This window comes from Ranitomeya imitator, chromosome 9 (genome assembly GCF_032444005.1).
Source record: "Ranitomeya imitator isolate aRanImi1 chromosome 9, aRanImi1.pri, whole genome shotgun sequence".
In the NCBI taxonomy this organism is placed as follows: Eukaryota; Metazoa; Chordata; class Amphibia; order Anura; family Dendrobatidae; genus Ranitomeya; species Ranitomeya imitator.
This window is the reverse complement of record NC_091290.1, coordinates 5,769,670-5,787,425: the sequence shown is the minus strand read 5'-3', so window position 1 is coordinate 5,787,425 and position 17,756 is coordinate 5,769,670. Positions and strand designations below refer to the sequence as shown.

The 17,756-nt window shown below is 49.7% G+C and overlaps 1 protein-coding gene across 4 annotated transcripts in view; it reads left to right on the top strand.

Moving 5' to 3' along the window:
• The window catches only part of SCUBE2 (signal peptide, CUB domain and EGF like domain containing 2), a 127,632-nt gene extending 112,523 nt beyond the window's left edge, over positions 1–15,109 (top strand). For all 4 annotated transcript variants that reach the window (XM_069740098.1, XM_069740099.1, XM_069740097.1 and 1 more), the window contains 4 exons: positions 8,350–8,547; positions 11,743–11,895; positions 12,764–12,843; positions 14,076–15,109. In XM_069740098.1, coding sequence (XP_069596199.1) covers positions 8,350–8,547; positions 11,743–11,895; positions 12,764–12,843; positions 14,076–14,228 — 584 coding nt within the window. In that variant the 3' untranslated portion in view covers positions 14,229–15,109. The remainder of the gene's footprint in view (positions 1–8,349; positions 8,548–11,742; positions 11,896–12,763; positions 12,844–14,075) is intronic.
• Positions 15,110–17,756: the final 2,647 nt, after the last annotated feature.

Genomic DNA, 17,756 nt, shown 5'->3' with positions numbered 1-17,756 from the left:
AACCGGCACGACAAACTCATCACAACTTCCACCTCTTCATACGTTTGGAGCGTTTCTTACTCCAGCGCCCCCTTCAGGAAGACTTGTGCATATGCCCAAATGACTGGGAGGTAAATTCTATGAGAAAGCTGCTGCCGCTTTGTTACCGGCGTTTGTGGCTGATTTTCGGTGATGGCCGCCTGTACACAGGGTGCTGGTGCACTGATCGCGGAGGACGCAGCTGGACCAAGTGTTTTCCCGGATAATTTCTGTTCTTTATTGTCACGATTCCCCTGACCGCTGTCACCAATGGGTAAGGATTCACACCGTGACCGTCACCCCTACGTCACGGATTGAGGTGACTTTAGGCCAACAGACGGCTATCACATGTGCAGGGGGGCTTATCTTAGTTATCCCTCCACTCCACGATGTGATGAAAAACCACACACAAGGCTATTGACCTCTTAGTTTACAGCAGGGGCTTATTTTAGGTATCCCACTGCTTTTAATATACCACAAACTGCAGGGATTTATGTATATCCCGCTTACAGTTCCACTTAACACTTGCAGCTCTCTGGCGCCCCCCTTACGCTCAGGTCAGATTAGGTACTGCACCCTGGGTAATTAGTCGCCAGACAGGCTGCCTGCTATGTACTGACTATTGGGCACGCTGCAGCGACGCGATAAACTACTCCCACTTAGGCAGGAACAATAATTATCAATGCCGCAGTCGCTATAACGCCACCCAACTACCCAGTACAAAATGTATGCTGCCACCAGCTTCGATTAAATGGGTCCGAAGCTAACCCAACACAGTAGCGTAATTCTCTTCCAGAGACAGGGTGCGTTTAGAGCATGGAGAATGAACTAACATATATTATATCCCATAAAAAATTAGGCAGTGCTTTATCAAAAATATTTTATAAAGATGTTACAAATGAGACAATTGCAAATATGTACAAGGGTAATTATAACATAAAGGGAATAAATGAGAAAAAACAACACTCACATGTTCAAAGCATGACAGGCAACCAGGCTAGGGCAGTTTTCCATACGTCCCAGCTCATGGGATGTACTCAGCTCTTCCAGGAAAATATGACAAGAAGGAAGCTGGGGATGTGTGCAGACAGTTATAGCTTAAGCCTGTAACATCCCAGAAAGGGGTTGGATCACCTCGTCCCTCCTACCTCTTCAGTTTACTGATTTTACCCTAACCTATATCTAATTTCTATAATTCTGCTACAAAACATCTCATAGTCCTAACCAACCCATCATTCATCTCGGATTAACGTGAGCATTCTAATGAGATCAAATATGTCCTATCTGGGATACATATTTACAGAGAAAATCCTACTTCTTTACCAGACGGAGTTAGAAGCCAGTGTTTCGGGGAATGGGTAGGTACACCGAGTGAGAATAAGAATATATATTTTCGTATTTCTAGCTTAAATCGTTTGCCTAATATCTAACAAAAACTAAACAAAGAATCTCTCATGGATCCTCGAAGTTTCTACTTCACTTATAGCTGAACAAGAGCTTACACAGGAAATGCCGGTCGTAAATACTTTTGGCTCTCCTAACCCCCACACTCTCTGAGAAGGAAAGCCAGGAATTTGCAGTATCACTCCAAGAAGGGGGGCTTAGCCCACGCAGGCTAGCAAGAGAACTACTTATGATATTTCATACCATATCGTGACACCTCCCCCTTTTGGTGTGCGCTAGGGAGGCAGTACCCCACGGTATGCCTCCATGGGCACCTCAGTAGGTTCGCCCTGGCGGGAGAGTCCATCTGCATTCCCATGCTCTTTGCCCGTTTTGTGTTCAATGGTGAAGTCAAACTGCTGAAGGGCAAGGCTCCAGCGTAGCAACCTGCCGTTGGTTCCACACATGGCGTTTAGCCAGCGCAGAGGGTTGTGGTCGGTCACCACAGTGAAGGTGCGACCGTACAAGTAGGGCTGCAAGCGCTGCAGGGCCCAGACTATGGCCAGGCACTCCTTCTCGATGGTGGAGTAGGCCACTTCCCTCGGCAAAAGCTTCGGCTCAGGTATAACACGGGGTGCTCTTGGTCCTCCGAGTCAACCAGGCTGAGCACAGCACCAAGGCCAAACTCGCTGGCGTCGGTCTTAACCAAGTACGATCGACTGCTGTCGACTGCTTTCAACACAGGGGCGTTGCACAGTGCGGTTTTCAACGCCTGGAAGGCCCCCTCACAGCCATCTGTCCAGTTGACAATGTGGGGTAGCTTCTTCCTGGTGAGGTCCGTCAAAGGTTTTGCCAGGCTACTATAGTGCTGTACGAAGCGCCTATAGTACCCTGCAGTGCCCAAGAAGGACATCACCTGTTTCTTGGTCACGGGAGTGGGCCAGTTCACGATCACTCCCACTTTGTCAGGCTCTGGCTTCAGGGTGTTCCCGTCTACCCGGTGCCCCAGGTAGTGAACCTCCCTCATGCCCATCTGGCACTTTCCCGGCTTGATAGTCAGTCCTGCTTGGTGAATTCGCTGGAGCACCTCCTCGAGATGCTGCAGGTGTTCCTCCCAGGAGAGACTGAAGATGGCAATGTCATCCAAGTATGCCACGGCGTACGTCTCCAGTCCCTGTAGCAGGAGGTTGACCATCCGCTGGAAAGTGGCAGGGGCATTCTTCATGCCGAAGGGCATGACCGTGGACTCGTACAGTCCAAAGGGTGTGATAAAGGTGGACTTTTCCTGCGCCTCGGGGCTCAGGGGAATCTGCCAGTATCCTCGACTCAAATCCATTATTGTTAGGTAATCTGCGCCAGCTAACTTCTCAAGCAGCTCCTCGATGCATGGCATTGGGTGCGCATCCGAGGCTGTGATGGCGTTGAGCCCCCTGTAGTCCACGCAGAACCGGGTGGTCCGGTCCTTCTTTGGCACGAGAACTACAGGTGATGCCCACGCGCTCTTTGACCGTCGAATCACTCCCAGCTGTAACATCTCATCGATCTCTTGGCGCATAGTCTGCTGCACCTGGTCAGAGATTCGATAGGGTGTTCGCCGTAGTGGGGCGTGATTCCCGGTGTCCACCTCGTGGACTGCTAACCGAGTCCTCCCAGGTCGGTTGGAGAACACGACCCGGAAGGGTTCCAGTGTGGTTTGCAACTGCAACCGCTGGGATTCAGTTAACGAGGCGCTTACCTCCACGTCCTCGATGGTCCCATTGGCCTTGGCTTGGGCCAGCATGTCCAGGAGGGTGTCTTCCTCACCGTCTTCGGGCAAGCTGCAGACCAGTAGGACGAAAAGTTCACGTTCGTGATGAGCCTTCATCATGTTGACGTGAAAGGCCTTTCGCCTACCCCGAGCGTGGTCAAGCGTGACCATGTACGTGACCGGGTTGAGCTGTTGGTGGACGACGTACGGGCCCTCCCAGGCTGCCTGAAGCTTATCCGTTGGTACGGGGACCAGCACCCACACCTTTTGACCCACGTGGTAGGTCCGCTCCTGGGCGTTCTGGTCGTACCAGTGCTTCTGATCAGCCTGAGCCTGCGTCATGTTGTCATGCACCAACTGCGTCAAGGTCTGCATCTTGTCACGGAAGCGCATGACATACTCCACTATGGACACTTCAGAAGGGTTCGGCTCCTCTTCCCAGGATTCTCTTACCAAACCGATGGGTCCCCGGACTCGCCTGCCGTACAGGAGCTCGAAGGGGGAGAACCCCGTCGAGGCCTGCGGAACCTCTCGGTAAGCGAATAGCAGGTGTGGGAGGTACCGCTCCCAGTCGCGCCCTTGTGTCTCAACCAGCATGCGTAGCATCTGTTTGAGGGTACCATTGAAGCGTTCACACAAGCCATTGGTCTGTGGGTGATACGCACTCGATACCAGGTGCTTCACCTGCATTCTCTTACAGAGAGCCTCCATTAGGCGAGACATAAATTGGGTCCCTGGGAAATCCTACACGTGAAAAGATGGCCAACAGGGCATCCGCCACCTTATCTGCCCTAGTTGACGACAGAGCTACTGCCTCTGGGTACCAAGTAGTGTAGTCTACCACAGTAAGGATGTATTGCTTTCCAGAGCTGCTGGGGACGGCCAGCGGGCCCACAATGTCCACCGCGATCCTCTGGAAAGGCTCCTCTATCACTGGCAAAGGGATCAGGGGAGCCTTAATAGCAGGCCCCGCTTTCCCCACTCTTTGACAGGTGACACAGGAGCGGCAGTAGTTTGACACATCTGTCCCCATCTTAGGCCAATAGAAGTGTTGAGACAGCCGGGCCTTAGTTTTGCTGATCCCCAAGTGTCCAGCTAGCGGGATCTCATGGGCAATCAACACCAACTCACCCCGGAATTGCTGCGGGACGACCAGCTGTCTTTCCCTCAACCACTCCTTTTGTGATTCTCCGGGTACTGTCTCCCGGTACAACCTTCCTCGTTCCCAGAACACCTTCTCCTTATCAGTCTCGGAGAAGAGCGTCCCGGCAAGTTGTCTCAAACTCTCTAGGCTCGCATCTGTGTGCAGAGCGGCCTGAAACTCCTGGCTAGGGGAAGCCAGAAGCGACGACAGGGTCCCTTCCCCACGGGAACCCTCTTGGACCTGCTCTGGGTCCACCTCTGGTTCAGTCACAGTGATGACTGAGGAGGGTCCGGAAGGCAGACAGTTATCTGCGTTGCGGGCACTCTGACTGCGGGTGACAGCAGCTACGTAGGCTGTCTCCCCGGGGGTTTCTACAGACCCATCAGCCGGCGCTGCTATGGGCTCTACCTCCCCATCCACCCCCAACACTCCAGGGGCAGTGCTACTTATGGGCCAGTTACCTTCCTCGGTGGCACCGGTCACTTTCATGGCATCACCTTCCTCACGGTTCCCATGCATCTCCCCATTTCCTGTAGCACCGACACTTGCCCCTGTTAGGGGTTCCTCAGCCGTCTCACTCCGCAGAGCGACGTGGCAGGGCACGCATGTACCTATGGACACATTAACCTTCACAGAAAAATCATTATCAGGTTCAACTGGCACAGGTACAACATTTTCACCATCAATCCTAGGAAAAAAATGGTTAATAGATGCATCATTACAAGATAAAGCATGGTCAGGTAACACATGCGATCTCCCATCATCATCATCATCAGGGTTAACGTTACCCTTATTAGTAGATTGGGGAGGGGTATCAGTGACGTAGTGGGCAACCAACCTCCCCAAATCAGTCCCCAACAAAACATCAGTGGGCAAATTATCAGACAGCCCCACTTCCTTCACCCCGCTCCCAGCACCCCAATCAATAAAAACCCGGGCCATCGGTAAGGGACAGCTGATGCCCCCAATCCCAGTGACAGTTAGGGTTTTCCCCGGAATGATTTCTTCAGGGGCCGCCAGTTCGGGTCGGATGAGGGTTCGTTCAGCCCCGGTGTCCTTGAGGCCTGTAGCAACATGGCCTCCCACAGTGACGGGCTGTACGTTGTCACACACCCTCCCAACCACACCACCCACCAAAAGAACTGCTGCATTAGGCCCTGGGGCCTTGGCTGGGGGGTTCTTCTGCTTGGTTGGGCAGGAGGGACTGATATGACCAGTCTGATGGCAGGTGAAACACTTGCGAGGTTCAGTGGTAGGTCTGGTGCTGTTGGCTACGGGGACAGGACCTCTGGTGTGTTGGCTGGCAGGGGTACTGGGGTTGGTTGCAGGCTTACCCCCTCTCCAGCTGGTGGTGACTGGCTTCCGCACTTCCGATCTACGGTTGGCCTCATAGGCATCGGCAATCTGTGCTGCTTTCGTCACGTCTTTGGGTTCTCTGTCCATCACGAACGGTCGCACCTCAGCTGGGCAAAGATGAAAGAACTGGTCTTTGATCATCAGGTCTCGCAGCTGTGCAAAGGTGGTCACTGACAGTCCTTGGGTCCACTGGTCAAAGTGGGTCCCCAGTCCATGCACCACATCACTGTAACTGTCGTGTGGGCCACGTTGGAGGGTCCGGAACTTTCTACGGTACACCTCGGGTGTAAGCTGATACTTGGCTGCTTGATGGCCTCATAGTCACCATCTTGTTCTTGAGGGAGGGCAGCAAACGCCTCCAGAGCTTTACCTCTCAGCCCTGGTGTCAGGTATCGTGCCCATTCATCTGTAGGCAGCCGGTACTGTCTGCAGGCTTTCTCAAAGGCCCGCAGAAACGTGTCCAAGTCCCCGTCCTTCTCCATAACAGGAAAGTGATCGGGCCGGGGCTTAGGTATCTGAGCGCTGCTGGGCTCACGTCTCTGGGCGGTGGAGGGCATCCCCCCCTGCCGGAGCATCTCCAGTTCATGTTCTCGCTGGGCTTGGCGCTCGGCTCGCTGGGCCTCTCGCTCGGCTCTCAGCCTCTCGCTGGGCCTCTCGTTCGGCTCGCGCCTCCTGCCGATACTGCTGAATCAGCTGTAGGCGTCCCTTCCAAGGCCGCCTGCAGGTGGGGGTCCAATTCGCCCGGATTGCTAACAGGGCCAGCATTCAGTGGTTGGACCTCTGCTGCAGCACCATGTTCGCTGGTGCTGGCTTCTGCGGCCTCTGGGCTCTGTGACCTGGCTTGGTCGGCTTCCCATTGCACCAGAACTGCGACCAGTTGGGCTTTGTTTTTGCTTGCAAAGTCAATGTGCTGTGACTTGCATAAGGCAACAAGGGTGTCTCTCGTCTGCTGCTCATAGAAGGTTTCTCCCTGCACAACCATGGTTGCCAAATAAAAGATAGGATAGAAAAACGAAGAGAAAGGGAGGGGATAATTACCCGTACACAATTGTCTCAAGACTAATAAAACACTGAGTTCGTTCTCCAAACTTATTTGCGCAGAGTCCTCGCAAGAACTTTCTGCAAGTTTTTAGTGAGAGGAATGATTACTCAAACCAAATCACTAATGCTCAAAGATATCCCACCGCCTTGCCACCAATTGTCACGATTCCCCTGACCGCTGTCACCAATGGGTCAGGATTCACACCGTGACAGTCACCCCTACGTCACGGATTGAGGTGACTTTAGGCCAACAGACGGCTATCACATGTGCAGGGGGGCTTATCTTAGTTATCCCTCCACTCCACGATGTGATGAAAAACCACACACAAGGCTATTGACCTCTTAGTTTACAGCAGGGGCTTATTTTAGGTATCCCACTGCTTTTAATATACCACAAACTGCAGGGATTTATGTATATCCCGCTTACAGTTCCACTTAACACTTGCAGCTCTCTGGCGCCCCCCTTACTCTCAGGTCAGATTAGGTACTGCACCTAGGGTAATTAGTCGCCAGACAGGCTGCCTGCTATGTACTGGCTATTGGGCACGCTGCATCGACGCGATAAACTACTCCCACTTAGGCAGGAACAATAATTATCAACGCCGCAGTCGCTATAACGCCACCCAACTACCCAGTACAAAATGTATGCTGCCACCAGCTTCGATTAAATGGGTCCGAAGCTAACCCAACACAGTAGCGTAATTCTCTTCCAGAGACAGGGTGCGTTTAGAGCATGGAGAATGAACTAACATATAATATTATATCCCATAAAAAATTAGGCAGTGCTTTATCAAAAATATTTTATAAAGATGTTACAAATGAGACAATTGCAAATATGTACAAGGGTAATTATAACATAAAGGGAATAAATGAGAAAAAACAACACTCACATGTTCAAAGCATGACAGGCAACCAGGCTAGGGCAGTTTTCCATACGTCCCAGCTCATGGGATGTACTCAGCTCTTCCAGGAAAATAGGACAAGAAGGAAGCTGGGGATGTGTGCAGACAGTTATAGCTTAAGCCTGTAACATCCCATAAAGGGGTTGGATCACCTCGTCCCTCCTACCTCTTCAGTTTACTGATTTTACCCTAACCTATATCTAATTTCTATAATTCTGCTACAAAACATCTCATAGTCCTAACCAACCCATCATTCATCTCGGATTAACGTGAGCATTCTAATGAGATCAAATATGTCCTATCTGGGATACATAATTACAGAGAAAACCCTACTTCTTTACCAGACGGAGTTAGAAGCCCGTGTTTCGGGGAATGGGTAGGTACACCGAGTGAGAATAAGAATATATATTTTCGTATTTCTAGCTTAAATCGTTTACCTAATATCTAACAAAAACTAAACAAAGAATCTCTCATGGATCCTCGAAGTTTCTACTTCACTTATAGCTGAACAAGAGCTTACACAGGAAATGCCGGTCGTAAATACTTTTGGCTCTCCTAACCCCCACACTCTCTGAGAAGGAAAGCCAGGAATTTGCAGTATCACTCCAAGAAGGGGGGCTTAGCCCACGCAGGCTAGCAAGAGAACTACTTATGATATTTCATACCATATCGTGACATTTATCAGTTGTCCAGTGTAAACCGGCAAAGAAGAATCCTCCAAATAATTTGTCATAATTTTATCACTTGTTTGTCCTCAGACCGGCAGTGCGGGGGGCAGCTGGGGGATTACTCCGGGTACATCGAATCTCCCAATTATCCCGGAAATTACCCTGCGAACACGGAGTGCACCTGGAACATCTCCCCTCCCCCCAAGAGACGGATCCTGATCGTGGTGCCAGAAATCTTCCTGCCGATCGAAGACGAGTGCGGAGACTACCTGGTGATGAGGAAGAGCCGTGAGTATCTCCCGCCAGGAGGGCGGACATCTCGTGATTGGGGTCAGCACCTCATGTTTATTCACCTGGGTGCCCCGCGTCTGATGGAAGCACCCCGGGATATAGTGATCAGGTTACAGCACCCCGGGATATAGTGATCGGGTTACAGCACCCCGGTATATAGTGATCAGGTTACAGCTCCCCGGGATATAGTGATCGGGTTACAGCACCCCGGTATATAGTGATCGGGTTACAGCTCCCCGGGATATAGTGATCGGGTTACAGCACCCCGGTATATAGTGATCAGGTTACAGCTCCCCGGGATATAGTGATCGGGTTACAGCTCCCCGGGATATAGTGATCGGGTTACAGCTCCCCGGTATATAGTGATTGGGTTACAGCTCCCCGGGATATAGTGATCAGGTTACAGCACCCCGGGATATAGTGATCAGGTTACAGCACCCCGGTATATAGCGATCGGGTTACAGCACCCCGGTATATAGAGATCGGGTTACAGCACCCCGGTATATAGTGATCGGGTTACAGCACCCCGGTATATAGTGATCGGGTTACAGCTCCCCGGTATATAGTGATCGGGTTACAGCTCCCCGGTATATAGTGATCAGGTTACAGCTCCCCGGGATATAGTGATCAGGTTACAGCACCCCGGTATATAGTGATCGGGTTACAGCACCCCGGTATATAGTGATCGGGTTACCACACCCAGAGATATAGTGATTGGGTTACAGCACCCAGAGATATAGTGATCAGGTTACAGCACCCCGGTATATAGCGATCGGGTTACAGCACCCCGGTATATAGTGATCAGGTTACAGCACCCCGGTATATAGCGATCGGGTTACAGCACCCCGGGATATAGTGATCAGGTTACAGCACCCCGGTATATAGTGATCGGGTTACAGCACCCAGAGATATAGTGATCTGGTTACAGCACCCCGGTATATAGTGATCGGGTTACCACACCCAGAGATATAGTGATTGGGTTACAGCACCCAGAGATATAGTGATCAGGTTACAGCACCCCGGTATATAGCGATCGGGTTACAGCACCCCTGTATAAAGTAATTGGTTTGCAGCACTCTTCGTATAGTGATCAGGTTACAGCACCCTTGTGTATCGTGATCGGGCTACAGCACCCCTGTGTATAGTGATCGGGCTACAGCACCCCTGCATAAAGTAATTGGTTTACTGCATCTCCATATATAGTGATCGAATTACAGCACCCCCACACTTAGTGATATTACAACACCCTTGAATATAATAGTCAAGTTACAGTGCCCCTGTATATAATGGTCAGGATACAGCGCCCCTGTAGATAATGGTCAGGATACAGCGCCCCTGTATATAATGGTCAGGATACAGCGCCCCTGTAGATAATGGTCAGGATACAGCGCCCCTGTATATAATGGTCAGGTTACAGCGCCCCTGTATATAATGGTCAGGATACAGCGCCCCTGTATATAATGGTCAGGATACAGCGCCCCTGTATATAATGGTCAGGATACAGCGCCCCTGTATATAATGGTCAGGATACAGCGCCCCTGTATATAATGGTCAGGTTACAGCGCCCCTGTATATAATGGTCAGGATACAGCGCCCCTGTATATAATGGTCAGGATACAGCGCCCCTGTATATAATGGTCAGGATACAGCGCCCCTGTATATAATGGTCAGGATACAGCGCCCCTGTATATAATGGTCAGGATACAGCGCCCCTGTATATAATGGTCAGGATACAGCGCCCCTGTATATAATGGTCAGGATACAGCGCCCCTGTATATGATGGTCTGGTTACAGCGCTCCTGTATATGATGGTCAGGTTACAGCGCCCCTGTATATGATGGTCAGGATACAGCGCCCCTGTATATAATGGTCAGGATACAGCGCCCCTGTATATAATGGTCAGGATACAGCGCCCCTGTATATAATGGTCAGGTTACAGCGCCCCTGTATATAATGGTCAGGATACAGCGCCCCTGTATATAATGGTCAGGATACAGCGCCCCTGTATATAATGGTCAGGATACAGCGCCCCTGTATATAATGGTCAGGATACAGCGCCCCTGTATATAATGGTCAGGATACAGCGCCCCTGTATATAATGGTCAGGATACAGCGCCCCTGTATATAATGGTCAGGATACAGCGCCCCTGTATATAATGGTCAGGATACAGCGCCCCTGTATATAATAGTCAGGATACAGCGCCCCTGTATATAATGGTCAGGATACAGCGCCCCATACATGATGGTCAGGTTACAGCGCCCCTGTATATGATGGTCAGGATACAGCGCCCCTGTATATAATGGTCAGGATACAGCGCCCCTGTATATAATGGTCTGGTTACAGCGCTCCTGTATATGATGGTCAGGTTACAGCGCCCCTGTATATAATGGTCAGGATACAGCGCCCCTGTATATAATGGTCAGGATACAGCGCCCCTGTATATAATGGTCAGGTTACAGCGCCCCTGTATATAATGGTCAGGATACAGCGCCCCTGTATATAATGGTCAGGATACAGCGCCCCTGTATATAATAGTCTGGTTACAGCGCCCCTGTATATAATGGTCAGGATACAGCGCCCCTGTATATAATGGTCAGGATACAGCGCCCCTGTATATAATGGTCAGGTTACAGCGCCCCTGTATATAATGGTCAGGATACAGCGCCCCTGTATATAATGGTCAGGATACAGCGCCCCTGTATATAATGGTCAGGATACAGCGCCCCTGTATATAATGGTCAGGATACAGCGCCCCTGTATATAATGGTCAGGATACAGCGCCCCTGTATATAATGGTCAGGATACAGCGCTCCTGTATATAATGGTCAGGATACAGCGCCCCATACATGATGGTCAGGTTACAGCGCCCCTGTATATAATAGTCAGGATACAGCGCCCCATACATGATGGTCAGGTTACAGCGCCCCTGTATATAATGGTCAGGATACAGCGCCCCTGTATATAATGGTCAGGATACAGCGCCCCTGTATATAATGGTCAGGATACAGCGCCCCTGTATATAATGGTCAGGATACAGCGCCCCTGTATATAATGGTCAGGATACAGCGCCCCTGTTTATAATGGTCAGGTTACAGCGCCCCATACATGATGGTCAGGTTACAGCGCCCCTGTATATGATGGTCAGGTTACAGATTTGTTACTTAAGGAAATTCTGTCCCTTTATTTCTTAGCTTCGTCCAATTCCGTGACAACGTATGAAACCTGTCAGACCTACGAGCGTCCAATCGCCTTCACCTCGCGGTCTAAGAAGCTCTGGATACAATTTCGGTCTAATGAGGGGAACAGCGCCAAAGGCTTCCAGGTTCCGTATGTGACATACGACGGTAAGACCCCATAATGGTGAGTTTGAGCCCCTTCTCTCAGGACTGTAGACTCCCAGCACTGAGTGCCCCTTGTACATGACCAGTTTACCTTACAGAGCGTCAGCTCCTAGGGTCAGGACTCTAAAGGTACCTTCACACATAACGATATAGTTGCTTTTTGTGACGTAACAACAATATCGTTAAGGAAATCGTTCTGTGTGACAGCGACCAACGATCAGGCCCCTGCTGGGAGATCGTTGGTCGCTGAGGAAAGTCCAGACCTTTATTTCGTCGCTGGATCTCCCGCTGACATCGCTGAATCGGCGTGTGTGACACCGATCCAGCGATGTCTTCACTGGTAACCAGGGTAAACATCGGGTTACTAAGAGCAGGGCTGCACTTAGTAACCCGATGTTTACCCTGGTTACCAGTGTAAATGTAAAAAAACACTACATACTTACCTTCCAGTGTCTGTCCCCAGGGCTCTGCTTCTCTGCACTCCTCCTGCATCCTGGGTCAGCGCCGGCCAGCCGGAAAGCACAGCGGTGACGTCACCGCTCTGCTATCCGGCTGACCGGCGCTGACAGTGCAGAGGAAAGCAGAGCGCCGGAGGACAGACAGCTGAAGGTAAGTATGTAGTGTTTGTTTTTTTAATGTTTACGCTGGTAACCATGGTAAACATCGGGTTACTAAGCGCGGCCCTGCGCTTAGTAACCCGATGTTTACCCTGGTTACCGGGGACTTTGGGATCGTTGGTCGCTGGAGAGCTGTCTGTGTGACAGCTCTCCAGCGACCAAACAGCGACGCTGCAGCGATCGACATCGTTGTCGGTATCGCTGCAGCGTCGCTCAGTGTGACGGTACCTTTACTTCTTTCTTGTCTTTCACAGAAGATTATCAGGAGCTGATAGAAGATATCGTCAGAGACGGGAGATTATACGCTTCTGAAAATCACCAGGAGATATTAAAGGTAAAGCTGCATTTACATTACAGGATCGGGGTCCGTAAACCTCCTGCTACATGTAACAGAAGGAGCCATGTTCAGAAACTTCTGCACTTGAGAAAACCACATTGTGATGGAGTCGTAGCCTCTGCGCCATTCAGATGAGCGCGACAAAGTGCCGCCTGTGCCCGGCGCAGTGCTGCCATCCATAGACATTAATGTGGAGTCGCCCCTCTGCAGAATAGCAGTTGTGGGGTCAGACATTGATGTTGGGGGTCCGGGCTCACAATCTCCATTATAGGTTTAGGTCCGAGTTCTGTGCGGCCGCTCGTGTCCCCTCCATGGCTGTATGGACCTCATGCACTTGGCACCATTATGGGGGGCAGATAAAGGTCTCTACAAACTGCACCCACAAAGCTGAAGTTACGATTGTCCACAATGACTTGTGCTGAAGATAAGATTTCCCATCACTGGAGCGGAGGGTCCGAGGCCGCCCCCTGTTAACAGCCCAAAGCATTATTCCCCTCCACCTTCTGTACAGGGGGCACAATGCAGTCGGGGGATAGAGAAGTGCGATCTGTCACTGCACAGAACACGTCTCCTCCAGAGTCCGGTGGTGGCGGCTTTACACCACTCCATCCTACGCTCATCATTGTGCTTGGTGATGTACGGCTGTGTGCAGCTCCCAGTGGGGTGCAGGGTCTGTGCTGATAGAGGAGGTCTGGACTCTGCCGTTATGGGGTGAGCAGAGCGGTGGTGACGTTTCTGCCCTCTGCTCCTCAGCACTCGGCCCCCCGCAATGTTATGGGGTCTCCCCTTCATGGCTGAGTTGCTGCGGTTCCTTCCACTCACAGGTGATGGGGAAAATACAGGAGGAAGAAATGTCATGGACGGTCTAGTTCCTTGGAGGCTCCTCTTACTGGACTGGGCTGGTATCATGGAGCTCTGGACCACCGGCCGCTCTGTCACATGGTGGTAATGGCAGCCAGCACGTGGGGGGCCAGAGGTTATACACCGGGGGTGGAGGCTATAGCGTATACTCTTGGAGGCAATGGAGTTGAAGGAGAAACCCAAGGTCAGTGCTTGCGATGGGGGGTCCAGTCCTTTTCCCTACACAGTTTAGCAGTGGGGTATTTGTCTCACCTGAGTGGGATCTGAGGGGTGCAAGGAAGTAACTGGACACAAAGCCTCCAGCCGCCTTCTTATACCAGAGGTCTCCAGTCATGGCCCATCTGACCCTTCTTCTTTGTGTCTTGCAGGATAAGAAGCTGATTAAGGCGCTGTTTGAAGTCCTCGCTCACCCTCAGAATTATTTTAAGTACACGGCTCAGGAATCCAGGGAAATGTTTCCTAAATCCTTCATCAGGCTCCTGCGCGCCAAAGTCTCCAGATTCCTGCGGCCGTATAAATAAGGTGTGACCGGAGGCTTTGGATCGGGGTCCGGTAATATCTCCGCTGCACCCTTACGCCGTACACGACGCCCGCACTCCTGAGGGGGAAGCGACTTTATACCATTTTTGGGTCGTAATCTTCTGACGTCTCGCCTGAACGGTCTCCCCCCGGGGGTCTGCTATTCAGCTGCCATATTGTAAAGGTGAAATTTAGTAAATGCCATGTAAACCAGGACTAGGTCTCAGAGGATCTTCAGCCTCGAAGACGGCAGAACTTGTTGGATTTACCTTATATTAATGAGAAGAAAAGACGAAACTTATGACAAACAGTCAAATACGTTACAAGGGGGCACTTGGGGTCCGGCTGAGGCCGTCAGGTAAGAAGTGATCGGAACTAGACAAAGATTACTAGAAATCCAGGAGGAAAAGAACAAATGTACAATGACCTGAATGTCACAGGCTCGCTGGCAGCTTACTGACACCAAGTCGTCACCCTCCTGCTTGGACTCGGTCCTGGATCTACATATTTCTGGGCCTCGGATACGGCTGTGAGGGGGAAATAAGATGTGCTTTGTACAAGAGGACAAAAAAGGGCGACTGAGGTGTGACCCGTTTATCCAGGAGGTCACAGTGCTGGACGCTGAGATGGACTCCGTGTATGGGCCGGCACTGCGGGGAGAGGGGTCCTGGAGAGGGTCGGACAGAGGCTTAGCACACTGGTTCTGCAGAGCGTCGCGGACCCTGCAGAGAACGCGCCCTGTAAATATTGTACAGTTTTACGCACTATTAATATTCAACGTATACTCTTTACAAGAGTCCGCTCGGCCGTAGTCACAGTTTATTGGGATAGTAAGAGAATATTTTTTTAGTTTTGCAAATTAATAAAGCGCTTATTTACCAAATCAAGGGTGGACGCTGCGATGCCGACCCGTGTCTGTAATCTGCCGGGATCTGCTGCTGGAAAAGCCGGTGGCCATGAATACCGCAGCTTCTCTCCCACATAAATGCACAATCCAGCATCTGCGGCATTCCCAGAACTGCCCGGGGTAATGCACCCGTCCCCCGGGAACACAATGCAATAAAGCTTCTTCCTCCTAAAAATATATACATATATATACACACACACACACACACACATATAAATATATGTCACGGATCCCACCGTGCTGCCACCAATTTGTCACGCACCCGCTCTCAGCACGCGACTTGGGGTTGTGCCTGCAGGGGTTAATCTATCTCCCTACTCTCAGTCCAGCATTCAACCTCTGTCCTATGCTGTAGTGGGAGCATAAATCACACCCCGACCCAGGCCACACACCCATTCATACACGCTGCCACCACTCACCAAATACACGGGCGATGAGTCCTGGAAATAGTACTAGTACTGTCTGCCAATCATAAGGATCACAAACTTTAAGGCTATGGGTTCTTTAGAACATACAAGGTTCAACTTGTTAAAGTTTTATGCTTTAATACAAAAAATACATTGCTTACAAGGTGCGAAACCGGCTAAATAAGATTAAAATAGATAAATCTCCGGGTCCGGATGGCATACACCCACGAGTACTAAGAGAACTAAGTAATGTAATAGATAAACCATTATTTCTTATTTTTAGTGACTCTATAGCGACAGGGTCTGTTCCGCAGGACTGGCGCATAGCAAATGTGGTGCCAATATTCAAAAAGGGCTCTAAAAGTGAACCTGGAAATTATAGGCCAGTAAGTCTAACCTCTATTGTTGGTAAAATATTTGAAGGGTTTCTGAGGGATGTTATTCTGGATTATCTCAATGAGAATAACTGTTTAACTCCATATCAGCATGGGTTTATGAGAAATCGCTCCTGTCAAACCAATCTAATCAGTTTTTATGAAGAGGTAAGCTATAGGCTGGACCACGGTGAGTCATTGGACGTGGTATATCTCGATTTTTCCAAAGCGTTTGATACCGTGCCGCACAAGAGGTTGGTACACAAAATGAGAATGCTTGGTCTGGGGGAAAATGTGTGTAAATGGGTTAGTAACTGGCTTAGTGATAGAAAGCAGAGGGTGGTTATAAATGGTATAGTCTCTAACTGGGTCGCTGTGACCAGTGGGGTACCGCAGGGGTCAGTATTGGGACCTGTTCTCTTCAACATATTCATTAATGATCTGGTAGAAGGTTTACACAGTAAAATATCGATATTTGCAGATGATACAAAACTATGTAAAGCAGTTAATACAAGAGAAGATAGTATTCTGCTACAGATGGATCTGGATAAGTTGGAAACTTGGGCTGAAAGGTGGCAGATGAGGTTTAACAATGATAAATGTAAGGTTATACACATGGGAAGAGGGAATCAATATCACCATTACACACTGAACGGGAAACCACTGGGTAAATCTGACAGGGAGAAGGACTTGGGGATCCTAGTTAATGATAAACTTACCTGGAGCAGCCAGTGCCAGGCAGCAGCTGCCAAGGCAAACAGGATCATGGGGTGCATTAAAAGAGGTCTGGATACACATGATGAGAGCATTATACTGCCTCTGTACAAATCCCTAGTTAGACCGCACATGGAGTACTGTGTCCAGTTTTGGGCACCGGTGCTCAGGAAGGATATAATGGAACTAGAGAGAGTACAAAGGAGGGCAACAAAATTAATAAAGGGGATGGGAGAACTACAATACCCAGATAGATTAGCGAAATTAGGATTATTTAGTCTAGAAAAAAGACGAATGAGGGGCGATCTAATAACCATGTATAAGTATATAAGGGGACAATACAAATATCTCGCTGAGGATCTGTTTATACCAAGGAAGGTGACGGGCACAAGGGGGCATTCTTTGCGTCTGGAGGAGAGAAGGTTTTTCCACCAACATAGAAGAGGATTCTTTACTGTTAGGGCAGTGAGAATCTGGAATTGCTTGCCTGAGGAGGTGGTGATGGCGAACTCAGTCGAGGGGTTCAAGAGAGGCCTGGATGTCTTCCTGGAGCAGAACAATATTGTATCATACAATTATTAGGTTCTGTAGAAGGACGTAGATCTGGGTATTTATTATGATGGAATATAGGCTGAACTGGATGGACAAATGTCTTTTTTCGGCCTTACTAACTATGTTACTATGTTACTATGTTACATTGAAGAAAAAGGTATAAAAATATGGTAATAAAAATACATACAAATATGCAAAACAGTATAAAATAAGCAGGAGAAAACTTACAGAAATAGCTAACTTGTAGTCTGCTTCTGCTCCCTGAGGGAGGAAGAAATATGGAATGGATCACATCAGCTTCCCAGGCTGCCCCCACATGTGAACAATTTTATATACACACACAAGCCTAATTTATAGAGTTACTCTGGAGGTCAAATTTCTAGACCAGCCTCTCATGTTATTATTATAATTGCTCGTTTTTGATTGGACCACGGCTGCTCCCCCAATGAATATATTATTTCCTCTGAGATTCCCTGTGTAAAAGTTTCTCACAGCTAGATAGTGTCAGGCTGTAATTGACATCTCTCTTCAAAGAGCCAAAGGTGTGAAATGTTCCCCTTCTTCTTGGTTCCCAGC